Source organism: Polyodon spathula, unplaced genomic scaffold (genome assembly GCF_017654505.1).
Source record: "Polyodon spathula isolate WHYD16114869_AA unplaced genomic scaffold, ASM1765450v1 scaffolds_1696, whole genome shotgun sequence".
Lineage (NCBI taxonomy): Eukaryota > Metazoa > Chordata > Actinopteri > Acipenseriformes > Polyodontidae > Polyodon > Polyodon spathula.
Genome location: NW_024473172.1, coordinates 1 through 15400, shown reverse-complemented (window position 1 = coordinate 15400; position 15400 = coordinate 1). Strand labels below are relative to the sequence as shown.

Genomic DNA, 15400 nt, shown 5'->3' with positions numbered 1-15400 from the left:
AGACTCTTCTTCACACAGAGAGTGGTGAGGGGATGGAATGGGTTACCTAGTCATGTTGCTGAAGGAGACTCTTCTTCACACAGAGAGTGGTGAGGGGATGGAATGGGTTACCTAGTCATGTTGCTGAAGGAGACTCTTCTTCACACAGAGAGTGGTGAGGGGATGGAATGGGTTACCTAGTCATGTTGCTGAAGGAGACTCTTCTTCACACAGAGAGTGGTGAGGGGATGGAATGGGTTACCTAGTCATGTTGCTGAAGGAGACTCTTCTTCACACAGAGAGTGGTGAGGGGATGGAATGGGTTACCTAGTCATGTTGTTGAAGGAGACTCTTCTTCACACAGAGAGTGGTGAGGGGATGGAATGGGTTACCTAGTCATGTTGCTGAAGGAGACTCTTCTTCACACAGAGAGTGGTGAGGGGATGGAATGGGTTACCTAGTCATGTTGTTGAAGGAGACTCTTCTTCACACAGAGAGTGGTGAGGGGATGGAATGGGTTACCTAGTCATGTTGCTGAAGGAGACTCTTCTTCACACAGAGAGTGGTGAGGGGATGGAATGGGTTACCTAGTCATGTTGTTGAAGGAGACTCTTCTTCACACAGAGAGTGGTGAGGGGATGGAATGGGTTACCTAGTCATGTTGCTGAAGGAGACTCTTCTTCACACAGAGAGTGGTGAGGGGATGGAATGGGTTACCTAGTCATGTTGCTGAAGGAGACTCTTCTTCACACAGAGAGTGGTGAGGGGATGGAATGGGTTACCTAGTCATGTTGCTGAAGGAGACTCTTCTTCACACAGAGAGTGGTGAGGGGATGGAATGGGTTACCTAGTCATGTTGTTGAGGCAAAATCACTGGGATCCTTTAAAACCCGACTTGAGAAGGTTCTGAGACTAATCAGCTGCTCAGAACCGGTTGAGCTCAGGTGGGCTGAATGGCCTCCTCTCTTATGTTCTTGCTCATTGCCGGTGATTCTGTGTGCACAGTCCACTCTCAGTCTCTCTCTGTTATAGATGCAGCAGGACCCTGTCTATGACTTCCCTGACTCTCAGCCTGCAGAGCCCCTGCCTGTCCACCGGGGGTCGCTCAAGAGCATCAGCGTGCTGGACCGCCTCCTCTTCACGCACTCTGTGTGGATGCAGCTCTCCATCAACTCTGCCACCGCCCTGCACATCCTGCAGAGGGAGCCTCCGGGGGTAAGAGGGGCAGACAGAGCCAGGAGATACATGGACTCTCCATTTCTAAGCAGTATAGTTTCGTGAGTCCCGAGGCAGAGCCCAGTTCCTTCCCACCGTGACCCCAGAGAGCCGTATTGAGATTATAAAAAAGTCTATGAGGTCATTTCAATTTGTAATGACTAACGGAAACAGGTTTAAAGAGAACTGTGGCGACATCTTTGGATGCGAAGGCTGTGACATCACAGCCCATTGAAATGAATAGGGGCACGATCCTAGTGTATCATTTACACTTACTTTAGGAATAAACGTTAGTCTAGTTAGTTTTCTGTCAGTATTGCTGCTTGCTTCAAAACTGAATCAGCTTGCCAGATCAAAATTGATCAACCCCCCCACACACACAGAATTATTGCTTGCCCATTGTACTGGAGGAAACAGGTTGAATCAGAACAAATTCATTTCTGTTCTGAGAGAAAATGCATTTGCAAGTATTGATTGAATATATGTATGCAATTCCATCAAGCACATACCATGTATGGGCAGCCCCACAGCGCCAGGGTCCTGGGTTCGATTCCAGCCTAGGGGTCTGTCTGTGTGGAGTTTGCATGTTTTCCTTGTGTTCGCATTGTGGATTTTCTCCAGGTACTCCTGTTTCCTCCCACAGTCCAAAGACATTCTGCTTAGGTTGATTGGTCACTCTAAATTGACCTGTGTGTGTGTGTGATGCCCTGCAATGGACTGGCGTCCCATCCAGGCTGTAGTCCCGCCTCTGCCAGGTTAGGCTCCAGCTCACCGCAACCCTGCAAAAGGATTAAGGATGTACCATGATATCTTATCAGTTTCTGCTGTAACATTTCTTTCAAAGCTGCCACTGCCGTACCTCTGATTTAAGAGAGTTTTGTTAGCTGTCATCACATCACGCCTGTGTCTCTCCTGTCAGACGTTCCTGGTGCGCAAGTCCTCCACATCCCAGAAGAAGGTGCTCTGTGTCAGGCTGGTGGACGACTCCATGCCTGGGTTCGTGGGGCAGTACATCATCCGAGAGAAGGACTTTAGTGAGTACCCGCGCTGCCCACACTGCCACCTCAACAGGCCGGGAGCGATTTCAGATCAGTCCTGTCTCTTTTCATTGGCAGCAGACAGAGATCAAAGCACTTTGAACTCATCAAACTCCTACACGTCCCAAAAGTGTGCAATAAAAAGTCTAGGGAGGTTATATTAAGGCTATATAACGCTCAAGTTAGACCTGCCTGGAGTACTGTGTCCAGTTCTGGTCACCTCACTGCAGAAAGACCCTACAAAAAACCAGCCTGATCCCAGCTAAGGGATGGGATAGTGTGTGAGTCAAAATTTAAAAGAATGAAATCCATTCAGCCTGGAAAGTTTTGGAAGTTATTTAAGGTGCCTAATTAAAGCACAAAGTGATTAGACCCCAAAATTGAAATTCACCCACCCAGAGGTGTTTTCATTATAATGGATACAAATGACAAATCTTGAGGTGTTTTAATAAATGTGCACATTTACTATAATAATATGACAGCAATAAAAAGCATGACACTTTCCACCAAATGCCCAGTATAACCAGGACAAACCATAAGTAAAAGTGTCAAAGTACCGTCGCTTTATCCCCTGTGCTCTTGCTTCCCCATCCTTCCTACATGTGTGCGTTGAGCATTAGTGATTTAATGTTGAGAGGTCACTGTGATGAAATCCACAGCTCCAGAATTAAGAAAACAAGCCTGATACTTTGGTCTAGCTTAACGCACCTAAAGTCTCTGTCAGGTTGTTATTTAAGATTCAAAAGCTATAATTAAGAAAAGGCTTCTTCCCTGTGTAATTAGTGCTGTTCAGCTTGGCTGAACACAGTTGGATAACCACTAGCAACACGCGACCCCACCCCCTCTTAAAGGTACAGTACATGTGCACAAGCTTTCTCTCTCTCACTCCCCCAGTGGAATTGAATCATTAATTCTTTAGGGGTCTTTTTGTCACATCTTTTAAGAGTTGATGCTGATTCAAATTACCCAAAGTGTGCTATGTCACCTTCAATTGAAGTGTCATTCATAGAAGGTTCTGCAGTAAAAGCACAGCACAGTGTAGTGAATGTGGTAAAGCATAGGTGTGAAGACCAGAGAGGTGTGGTGTTCTGAGCAAACTATGGTAAATGCATAGGGAAAACTGCTAAATTACCATGCAGATTTACTGAAGTAAACCTTAAAAAGGCTAACTAAAGGCAGGGTGTATCCTGTGGAAAGAATGGGTGCAGTGACCCTGCAGAGCCAAAAGCAGCCCGCATTCCAGACAGAGAATTCAGAAGATTCCAGTCAAGACTTCCAAGCAGGACGGGTTTAAAAACGCTTCATTAATTCAATCACAAAGTTTGGGCTTTTGAGGTCTTTTCCACCTTTAGGACTGATTTGATCACTTCAAATGACAAATTTCAGATTTGGTGGGGGGGGGGGGGGGGGGGGGGGGGGGATCTATTGTCAAATTTCGAATTTCTGAAGTTTCTTTTTCACATTTCTGAATTCAGCTGTGAAGTTAGGGGTGATTTGCCCGTATAGACAGAGTTTTGGGGGGTTCAGCTGTGAAGTTAGGGGTGATTCATCCGTATAGACGGGGTTTCATGTGTTTACGCAAACTTAAAACGAGAGCCAGGATAGGGATAAAAGTGGCTATCTAACCAGGGAGCAGTTCAAACAAGATACATGCCATTTGAAAAAGACTTCCCCTTTAAGTAGCCCATTGCACGATGAACACAATTCGCGTTTCTGTAAAGAACCCCAGTTTGCTCAAAGTAAATAGGTGGGTGATTTCATTACAACCTCAAAGCGAAACCCTGTTGACAGACCAGGTCTTCCCTCCATTGTAACGCGTGGTCCCTGTTTTGCAGCCTTCTCCCTGGAAGCCTCGTCCATCAGTTTCCCTGATCTCTGCCACCTTGTTTCATTTTACTGTGTGAGCAGGTGAGGACCCCTTTCTACCGCAGCCTTCCGTAAGGAAACGCGGCAATTTCTGTATTTGTGTGTGAAGGAGTGTGCTCAACAAGGGCTTAGGCAAACGCTTCCTTTGTATTGATCGCAGTCCTCAGAAGTTACACGCATCTTGCTTGATTATCATTAGACATAACAATGGCATTAGACATCAGTGCCCTGATTTCAACAGTAAAGGGGCTGTAAATGAGGCATTAATAATGTAGCACTTACTTTTTATTTGACACTCACTTTCATACACCATCCTACAGACTGACTTTGCAAACCCACACAACACCCATAGAAACATTCACAGCATGTTGTCAAAATGTGTTGCAAACCAAGTGCAGTGCAATTAAAACTTCTGCATTTCAAGTAGCCATTAACGCTGCAATTACCGTGTTCTCCTGTGTTGCCCGATTGCACCCCAGCTGCTATCAGTCCGTGCCCAGGGCAGAGGGGCTGGGCGGGACGCAAGCGGGGGCTGACTGTTGTCGCTTCTGTGTTTCAGGGATGTGCTTGCCTGCCCGCTGGCGCTGCCTGCAGCCATCGCCAAGGCAACGTCTCACAAGCAACTGGAGGCCATCTCTCACATGGGCGTGGGTACGGTCTGAGGGTTCCAAGGGATCGTGCAGCGGGCCAGCGTTCTGATACACAGCTGAGAATTCTTAGGGATTGACCAGACCACCTGATAGTTTCAAATTGAATTTTCTTTACCTGTTTATGGTGTTTGCTACCTAACTGCAATTACTCAGTACTGTGTTTTCTTTCAGTTTTGATAATCCTTGGTGAGGTCAGGAGCTGCTCTTCACTTCTAGATGCCCGCTATTGGCGCACATGTACAGCAGTGTGCAGATTTATTAGAACACCCCATTGCTTCTGTATTAGAACACCCCATTGCTTCTGTATCAGAGCACCCCATTGCTTCTGTATCAGAACACCCCATTGCTTCTGTATCAGAGCACCCCATTGCTTCTGTATCAGAGCACCCCATTGCTTCTGTATCAGAGCACCCCATTGCTTCTGTATCAGAACACCCCATTGCTTCTGTATCAGAACACCCCATTGCTTCTGTATCAGAACACCCCATTGCTTCTGTATCAGAACACCCCATTGCTTCTGTATCAGAACACCCCATTGCTTCTGTATCAGAGCACCCCATTGCTTCTGTATCAGAACACCCCATTGCTTCTGTATCAGAACACCCCATTGCTTCTGTATCAGAGCACCCCATTGCTTCTGTATCAGAACACCCCATTGCTTCTGTATCAGAGCACCCCATTGCTTCTGTAGTTTTGATTTGTTGTGCAGATGAAGTCAAACCACTGGAACTGGAAATCTGGGAAAAATGTCAAAATAAGCAAATTAGCGATCGTCTAATTTAATTGCACACACACATCCAATTAACTTAAAACAGTAAGAGAAAAGGAACACAGAGCCACACATGGCAAAATGCAGGAGACATTTTAGACATTGTTTAAGATGCTTAATTAAAGCACAAAGTGGTCTAGGATGTTCACACACCTATTGTTTCTATATCACCGATTACTGAGCGGAAATTGAAATTCTCACACCCAGAGGTTAGGATATAAATGACAAATCTTGAGGTGTCCTGATGCATTTGCACGCTGCTGTATGTGACCTAGGCTATATGAAAGTGTCTTTATAGCAATACAAGAGAGGGCTAAACCACACTCTGGCCAGTGGGACTCAATGGAAAGGTCTCTCGTTTCTCCCCCCACAGAGTTCTGGAGCTCCCCGCTGAATTTCAGGGGTCCTCGAAACGGGCTCCCCCCTCCAGACTTGCCCCCGCTGGACCCTGCAGACTGTGCCACCCCCGTGGGACCCCTTTCCGTGTTCAGGGAATTCTGCCCGATCCAAACCCGAAGCCCCCAGGAGCTGGACTACGGCTCGGGCCGGGGGGCTCTGTGCTTCATCAACCCGCTCTTCCACCAGTCCCAGCTGAGCCAGGGGGCGCTGCTCAAACGAGACAAGTTCAAACACAGCTTCAAGGTGAGGATCTCCACCGAGACCTCCAGCCCCCTGTCCCCCCCCGCTCCCCCCTCCACCCCCCCCTCCACCGCCCCCTCTGCTGGCTAAGGGGGCGAGAGGGAAGCAGCAGATCCCCCCCTCGGCTCCAGAGCAGGATTCGGAGTACATGCTGCCCTCGGTGGCGATGTCCCGGAAGGTCAGTTTGGGGCAGTTTGCGGGGCTCCTCAAGGGGGCGAGCGTGCTTTCACCCACCGGAGAGGAGGAGGAGGAGGAAGAGGAGTACCAGATACCCAAACCACTACAGCAGGTGAAATGAACTTTTACATTATAGGTTTTGCTCTTTGAAATGATTAAGGATCCAGTGTTCAATTTGCATGCGTGTTTGAACTATTTAAAATTGGTTAGTCTAAAAATAGACGTTTCAAGATTAAATATATTTACGTTATATTTAGTGATTCATCAGAAAAATATAAACACATAAATAAATACACAAATAACAACAGACACATGAAATGATCCCTTCTTGTACTGGACAGAGCGATCTTAGCAGAAAGATTTATCAATCTTTGATGCAGCAGCTGGTGTCCTTCTCGCCAAAGACATTTTAAAGAGATCATCCCGGAAGCAAACTAAACCAGCTGCCAGGTTCCTAAACGCAGGGTAGCAGGTAGTGCATCAAGAAGGCATTTATTTTTAAGTAACTGTGGCTGAGTAGGGGGAGGGAAAAAAATGTAGTCCTGGGGTTAAAACGGGCAGCGGGACTACATCGCCCAGAATACCTTGGGGCTTTATTTTTTTTATTTATGTTAATTAGAGCTGGGATGAATTACACCTGGCGCCAATGTAATGCCTGTAATTTAAGCAGGTATTTAAGCAGGTCAAAATGTTTGTTAGCTGTCTGCCTGCCTCTGCGTGAGCCCTGCACAGAGACCTGGAAAAAAAAGGAACACTTAAAGTAAAAATATCTTTGCAATTACTTAGGGGTCAGTAAGCAGTGTAGCCACCTGACCTCGTGACATTGTCCTGTTTTCACTTCACTTGCTGTGGTCCAGAATACTTCTTTAAGCATTCCCCACTCTGTCCCAATATTTACACGGCTTTTTCAGAAATGGACATTTTCACTGGGAATACATATTACACGGCAATGTGCAAATTCTGAGAAAGCCTTGATAACCGTGGAAAAAAAAAACAGTTAGTGATCCTTAGCTCTGTGTCTTAACAAAGTATTTACTAACATTCCAGAGGAGGAATTCTGAAAAGCTGGATCCTGAAACTGAGGTATTAGGAGGAGAAGAAGGTGAAGCTCTGATTCTGGATCGGGGCCGGGCTCCTTCCTTAAGAGAGCTGGACAGCAGCAGTTCCCTGAGCAGCCTGGAGGAGGAGGACGAGAGCCTGAGCTCGGATCGGCCCCCCCTCACACGGGGAACCAGCTTTCCCACCCCGCGCCGGCCCCCGCACTTCTCCACCCTGCGCAAGATGAGCGAAGTCTTCTATTCCTTCTTCGCCCCGGAGAAGAGGGCATGCCGGCTGGTGGAGGAGCTCTCTCGGGACAGGCACTCCAGCTTCGGCTCCCTGATCCAGGACTTCCTGACGCTGACCCGGGAGACTCGCGGCTCTGGGGTCTCTAGCGCCGCCCTGCTGCAGACCGTGAGGAACTTCATCACCCAGGCAAAGAGCTTCCTGCTGGGCTGTGAAGAGCTGCAGCCCCCCATCGAGGCGCTCGTCACAGATGAGGACATGGGTACGAGAAAGAATCAGCGGGCTCATGAGATTGGAGCTGTCAAGATATTGACATTAATCTGAGGCACTGTACTCGTTACGCAGCCCTTAGAAAAGTGTCTTGTAGCAAAGTGTATTAAAGCACAGAGAAAGCATGGTGAGCATAGGGAAGCATTGTAAAGAACAGAGAGGTAAAGCATAGGTTAGCATTGTAAAGCACAGAGAGGTCTGGTAAAGCATAGGGAAGCATTGTAAAGCACAGAGAGGAAGCATTGTGGTGGTAAAGCATAGGGAAGCATTGTAAAGCACAGAGAGGTCTGGTAAAGCATAGGGAAGCATTGTAAAGCACAGAGAGGTCTGGTAAAGCATAGGGAAGCATTGTAAAGCACAGAGAGGTCTGGTAAAGCATAGGGAAGCATTGTAAAGCACAGAGAGGTCTGGTAAAGCATAGGGAAGCATTGTAAAGCACAGAGAGGTCTGGTAAAGCATAGGGAAGCATTGTAAAGCACAGAGAGGTCTGGTAAAGCATAGGGAAGCATTGTAAAGCACAGAGAGGTCTGGTAAAGCATACGGAGGTATAGTAAAGTACAGAGAGGGATGGTAAAGCATATTAAAAACAAAGCATGGTAAACTAACCCTTATAAAAGTTCCTCATAGTAAAAGCACAGCACAGTGTATTAAAGCACAGTTTCAGTGTTGAAGTGCGGGTCACTTGGATGGTCTGGTGCTCATATTTAAAGCCCACGAGTGAAAAGCAGACAGAAAAAAGAGACAAAAAATAATAACTGGGGAGGAAGCCACAGGTAATGGGAATCAAAACATGATTTCAGATCATCTGGGTTAGGGGAACTCATTTCAGAGCACAGAATCCAGGCTTTTTAAAATGCTCCCGGTGTTTTAGATTCTTCACCTGCTCGGCTATTCCCTGCGTTTATAACTCTCTGTGTCGCAAAGTGCTTCCTCCCTTCTCTTCTACACTCTACCCAGCTTCCATTCATGCCCTCTTGTTCTTCTCTCTGTGCTGAATTTAAAGCCGTGTCTTGGGTCATCTTTATCAAGACCATTTATGGTTTTGAAGACTTCGAGTCCCCTCTTCCCCTTCTCTTTTTTCCAGGCTGAAGAGATTTCATTCTTTTACCCTGTCCTCCTAGCTCATTGAGTCCTGGGATCAGCCCTTCTCTATCTTCTCCAGTGCAATGATGGGTTTTGTTGTAGTGAGGTGATCAGAACTGCACATAGTATTGTAGGTGGGGTCTAACTAGAGCATTGGATGATCTTAGCATCACCTCTCTAGACTTGTGTCCAGTGCACATTAACCGTTTCAGTGCCCAATGTTTTTAACCTCTGGATACAGAAGCGATCATTTCATTGGCCCTGACTGGCTCCCTCTCTGCAGACTTCGTCCTGGAGAAGGCGCTGTACCGTTGTGTGCTCAAGCCCCTGAAACCTCACCTCGACGGCTGCCTGCAGGAGTTGCACGCGCGCGACGGATCCACGCAGCTCATGGAGGACAGCCTGCGCGCGGCCCAGCAGGGGGCGCTGGAGCGCTTCGGGGTGCGAGTGGGCGTGCCGGACCCCCAGGGCATTGCTATGGTGCGGAGGAAGCTGGTGCTGATACAGAAAGCGTACTCCCCCATCGACAAGGTGCTGCTGCTGCTTCAGGCTTGCAAGTGTGTGTACACCGCCATGAGGCGCGGGCCAGGTTAGTGCAGCCGCTCTGCTTCCAGTGGAATTCCACTTTTCATTATATTGTCTTTTAAAGTACATCAGGACTGTCACAGCTGGAGAGCACCCCCGTAGGATCCAGTTACAGCTCTGGCCAAAAAGTTTTGCATCATCTAGAATTTATGGATATATAAATAGAATTTGATTTTCTTAACATCATGTTATCAAAGAAAACTACAAAATAATGTTGCAAAAGTCTACTGGAAACCGTGCTTGTAGTACAGTATTTCATCTTTCGAAACGTCACTTTTTTCTGTTTTTAGTTTTTTGGGATGCATATGGAAAACTGCAAAGCGCTGTGCAATTCAATATGTTAACGTGACATTATTCAGCAGCTTTCATTCGACTTTATGAAGCAAAAACGTGTTCAGTTTTGTAGGGTGAGGCAAAACTTTTGGCCAGAGCTGTACAACACAAACACATTAGCAAGAGAAAAGCAGCCAATCCCACATTAACACTTGAATGGGTTCAAAGACCCTAATTAGCAGTGGTCCTGGACTGCCTAATGTTAATGTGGGTAATCCCAGATTAATAATCCAGGTCTGTGAAACCAGACGAAAATGTCAAAGCTTCGAATGACATCCCTGGGGGATCCCACTGCCCTTATCTTTTCATGATCTTTGCATTACTGAAATATTTTTTACGAGTGTCTTAAAGTGTTCCCCCTGCAGTGATCACAAGAAACCCATTGCTTTACCTTTGCTGTGTCCGGCGTTGTCCACACTGCAGCATTTCTTTGTTCACACATCATAGGTAAGTCATCCAGGGAATTACTTGTTTTTCAACTCTCACACCCCCCCCCCCCCAGGAGAGGAGTGCGGGGCAGACGAGTTCCTGCCCGCCCTCTCGTACGTCATCGTGCAGTGCAACATGCCACAGCTCCCCCTGGAGGTGGAGTACATGATGGAGCTGCTGGGGCCATCTCTGCTGACTGGAGAAGGTGAGAGGACTGCTACAGCCAGAAGGGCGAGACTGTTTGAAAGCAAGGCCTGCAAACAGAGCTTTAACCTTGTTTAGTACCAGGTTTCAAAATTTAAATGCAGATTTATTTTGTAAATGCACACTTGAGACCTACAGATATGTGCACATGTATTAGAGCACCCCATTCCTTCTGTATCAGAGCACCCCATTGCTTCTGTATCAGAGCACCCCATTGCTTCTGTATCAGAGCACCCCATTGCTTCTGCTTCTATAGTTTTGATTTGTTGTGCAGATGAAATCAAACCACTGGAACTGAAAATCTGGGAAAATTGTCAAAATAGGCAAATTAGGGATTGTCTTTAATTTAATTAAGGACTTAAATAGGTCATGCATGCAATTAATTTAAAATAAAATTAAAATTAACACAGAGCCACACATGATAAAATGCGGGAGACTTTTTAGAAGTTGCTTCTGATGCCTTAAATTAAAGCACAATGTGGTCTAACATTTTCACACACGAGTGCCTATTGCTTCTATATGACTGATTACTGAGCTCAGCAACATGACTAGGTAACCCATTCCAGACCCTCACCACTCAAATTACAAAAATGGCCCCTGTTCAAAAAACAGGTTGTGTTTAGGACTGCTTTTTCAAAGCTGATTTGGATCAATTAAGTTGACAATCACGAAACCTAGGACTGGTTTAGAAATGGTTGGAAAGTTTCTGTTTTTTTTTTTTTTTTTTTTTTTTTCGAAGAGCTTCCGAACCTCAGGGAATGTTTTCAAACATTCGCCCCAATGTCTAGATTATCATCGTGGACAGCTATCTTCAGACGTGCTTTGCAGTGCAGAAAGAGGGGCCTGTGTTAGTTCTAGCCATACAAAAAAAAAACACAAGGATCGTGCTAGGATTGTGGGTAATACCTCAAGGAGGCTAGCTGGTTCAGTGGTTAAGAGGTTCAAATCCCGGCTCAGCCACTGACTTGCTGTGTGAGACCCAGAGCAAGTCACTGAACCTCCTTGTGCTGTGTCCTTCGGTTGAGACATAGGTCCAATTGTAAGTGGCTGCAGCAGAAGCTACTGATTTGTAACTCACCCCCAACTCTGTGTAAATTGCCTTGGATAAAAGTGTCTGCTAAATGACTCATTCATAATAATAATAATAATCCAGTAATGAATGGTAATGCCCTCCCGCTCTGCCCTCCAGGTGGGTACTACCTGACCAGTGTCTATGCCAGCCTGTGCCTCATCCAGACCCAGCCAGAGCAGCTCTGCCGAGGCACAGTGACCCGCAGGGCCCGGGACTCCCTGAGAGAGTGGAGCCGTCGCCGGGGAAACGAGGGCACACAGCCCCTCTGCCAGGGACAGGTGACAACACTGCCCCCTAGGGCTGAGCACTGTCACATCAGGCATTTCAGTGAAACTAATCAAAAGATTCATCAGGCACTTCAAGATGTTGTTACTGAATTAGCTGAGGGTGTATCTAATTAAGCTCAATAATGTCCTTATTAAAGTGTTGTGGGGAATTTAGCTGCTGTTTGGTTCCAATGAGGGCAGGGTTTCTAGCTGCTGATTGGTTCCAGTGAGGGCGGGGTTTCTAGCTGCCGATTGGTTCCAATGGGGGCGGGGTTTCTAGCTGCCGATTGGTTCCAGTGGGGGCGGGGTTTCTAGCTGCTGATTGGTTCCAATGGGGGCGGGGTTTCTAGCTGCTGATTGGTTCCAGTGAGGGCGGGGTTTCTGGTGCCCCCTTTTAAAGGCCTGTCTCTGTGCCCTGCAGAGGTGTGTGCGTGTTGTTTTCCGGGACTGTGACTGCAGCACAGTGGAGACGGTGCTCCTGAGCTCCACAGACACAGTGGACACGCTGGCCCAGATCTGCGCACTCAAATTCCGGGTGTCGGACCCCAGTCAGTACGGGGTCTTCCTTCATCAAGAGGGGGAGCTCCGGCAGCTCTGCCCCCAAGACCTCGCCAAACAATCAGGCTCCGGCTTCTCCCTCACCTACCAGCGCTGCAAGAGCCACAAACTGAACAGAGGGGGCACTGTGGACCTGGGGGAGATTCCAGAACCCAACCCACTCTGAATCTACATGTGGGGAGATCTAGAATACACAGCTGGGCAATGGGGAACCACTTTATCTGTACAGCACAATACAATACAACAGAGTACAGTACAGTGCAATGCAATACAATATAGTATAATACAGTGCAGTAGAATACAATAATATACACCAGGATGTACTGGATATTAGTTGGGATTGAATCTCTAGGTGGGCTGGCAGAGTGTCAGAAATCCCCTTTTTGTTCCAGTTGTCCTTTATGTGTTGTATCTCTTTGTGTAATTGTTTTAGCATAATTTTAAAAAAAAAAAAAAAAAAAGAAGTTATTTACTTGTATTTGGTTTAAAAAAAACAATATTATTAGTGTTATTGTTATTATTGTTTTGGAAACAATAAATATTATGATTTTTTTTAAATGTATTGTGTCCATTTCTTCTGGATTTCTGGAACTACCAATAAGCACAGTATATATATATATATATATATATATATATATATATATATATATATATATATATATATATATATATATATATATATATATATGAAATGATTTGTGCATAATGTTAAAAGGTAGTTTAAAACAAAGTGTTCATTTAGCCTTCACAACGAGATACCCATGAATCTTGAAACATAATTCTATGGATTCAATCAGTGCACTTTGATTGGTTACACAGATCTTGTGTGCAGTTTTGAAAGAAACACATGCTATATGAAATCTCTCTCTCTGGCACTACGCAGCCAGTCAGCCTTGCACTTGTTTGGTTAGTTTGTCCCCTCCTCTCAGTTCCCTCCTGTCATCAACCGAACAGGATTTCAGCCAGACACTGCCTGAGTGAAATGAGCAAGCAATGCTACTCAATACTTAACAAATAAATAAAGTGGCCTCCCCCAGATTGCAATCTTTAGTTTTCCTGCAGGTGGCGCTAACATGGCAGCACTCGGACGAGACGCTGTCTTTGGAGAGCCAGATAGGGCACGGAAGTGTGTGGTGTTGTTTCCGATGCAGGGGTGACGCACAGAGTTTTTTTTATTAAATATAGGTGAGTTATAATTTTAATAATAATAATATGAAGCACGCTGCTGTTTTTGGAAGTCCGTTTCAGCTCGTTGCACAAGGCTGGGGACGCTGCGTTTAATGTAACGCTCAAAACAAAAAGGAGCAAACTTTTGAACTGTTGCGCTGTAACTCGTAGCTGCATTTCCTCATGTGAACGAGAAAGCAGCCAGTGCTGTCACTGGCGTGTTTAATTCGTTATAATTTATAAAGTATGCCTCGCTTTTGAGGTGCAAAGTGAATGTCGAGGGCGGTGGGGTTCATCAGTTAGTGTTGGGACCACCTGGACACGTTTTGCTTTGGTATAGCAAGTGGGACTGCAAGCAAATGTTTGGACCGTTTGTCTGTTTGTCTCTGAATTATAACTCCCTTCACCGAATTGCTTTGAACGGTAGCCATTACCGTGGAAACACCTACCCACGAATCTGAATTCACTCACCCCTTTGCAAATACCATGCAAGTTAGTGTAATCCAGATTATTAATAATAATATTTTATCTGCATTTGATGGTGGTGGAGAGATCTTTTATACCCAGCCCCTGCTGAGGTCCCAGTTTGAGAATAGCTGCAGAGCATAGCTGGAGAGTGCAGCACTAAAATACTTCCCCAGTCAGTTACACGTTTCTTGAGTCCTTTCTGGCTTGTCACCTTTTGAATTGGTTCAGGCAAATTTTGCACAAAACCGGTTTGCTTTGCTTTTCTGGTCTGTTCCGTGGTTTATATCTGTCCAAATAGAGGAGGAGTAACATTTGAAATCCTGTGTGAACTAAAAAAAACAAACAAAACAACCCAGTATGATTCTGCTGCTATAAAGACTTTGACGCTTCCTGACACAGGCGCTGACGATGCAGGTGCTCTGCTTGGTGAAGTGAGGATTGGAAGATGGATTCTCTGCACGGTGAAGAGAAGGCTCGGGCGCTGGCGTCTGTCACCAGCAAAAAGGAGGACCTCGAAATGCCGTTGGTGCGAGAGCAGTGCTCAGAACTGGACTGTCCTGCCCGCGTCGGAGAGGAATGTTCAGAACTGGGCTGTACAGCCCGCGTCAAAGAGGAATGTTCAGAACTGGACTGTGCAGCCCGCGTCAAAGAGGAATGTTCAGAACTGGACTGTGCTGCCCGCGTCAAAGAGGAATGTTCAGAACTGGACTGTCCTGCCCGCGTCAAAGAGGAATGTTCAGAACTGGACTGTCCTGCCCGTGTCAAAGAGGAATGTTCAGAACTGGATTGTGCAGCCCGCGTCAAAGAGGAGGCTCCCGCAGAGGGGTGCGAGCACTGTGAAAACAAGGCCTGTGTCCTGCTGTCGCTCCCCCTGAAAACAGAAGACCTTAAAATAGAGTGCGACTGCCTAGCAAGGCATGGCTCGGAGCTGGGGCTCATTAAAGAGGAGGCCCTTGAGCGTCCGTGTGACAGCATTGCGGAGGACAGCGCTCAGCCGGGCAGCGGGAACACCGCGAAGAAAGACAGCGTCGTGCCTTCTGCTCCCAGTGTGGCATGTAAGTATAAAAGTCACTGGTCTGTCCCATCACTGCGCCATGTTTGCACAAGCAGATCAGCCTCGTGTTTGTTTTTTTTTTGTTTTTTTGGTTTGCTGTGAAATCTGCCGTCCGCTTTGGTTGGGATTTGAAATCCCAGTTTTCCTCAGCGTGCGCCTTCTAGTCCTCGCTTCAGAACGCAGTGAAATGGCACCGCCTGCGTTTTAGAAAATGTGTCCGTTTTCTTTCACTTCTTCTGATGCGTTTTTAACTGTCCCCTTACTCTCTTCTGCTCATTTCATTCTAAGTGCTTCC

At 46.5% G+C, this 15400-nt stretch overlaps 2 protein-coding genes across 2 annotated transcripts; both read left to right on the top strand.

Annotated features, from left to right (window-relative positions):
• Positions 1-823: 823 nt before the first annotated feature.
• On the top strand, positions 824-12831 carry LOC121310051 (ras and Rab interactor 1-like). Its single transcript, XM_041243256.1, is given in 11 exon segments — positions 824-1194; positions 2114-2228; positions 4067-4139; positions 4657-4748; positions 5890-6212; positions 6214-6444; positions 7380-7878; positions 9253-9558; positions 10390-10521; positions 11710-11870; positions 12280-12831. Coding segments are annotated over 11 exon segments (2418 nt in total). The 5' UTR covers positions 824-1011; the 3' UTR covers positions 12583-12831.
• A 311-nt stretch (positions 12832-13142) lies between these two features.
• Positions 13143-15378, top strand: LOC121310050. Its single transcript, XM_041243254.1, has 2 exons — positions 13143-13601; positions 14451-15378. Exon 2 carries the CDS (start codon positions 14497-14499, stop codon positions 15205-15207), a length of 711 nt encoding a protein of 236 aa, XP_041099188.1. The 5' UTR covers positions 13143-13601; positions 14451-14496; the 3' UTR covers positions 15208-15378.
• The last annotated feature ends 22 nt before the right edge of the window (positions 15379-15400 follow it).

What these genes read in the sequence shown, in the direction of transcription:
- LOC121310050 (XM_041243254.1), top strand. Translation starts at nt 14,497, where the DNA reads ATGGATTCTCTGCACGGTGAAGAGAAGGCTCGGGCGCTGGCGTCTGTC.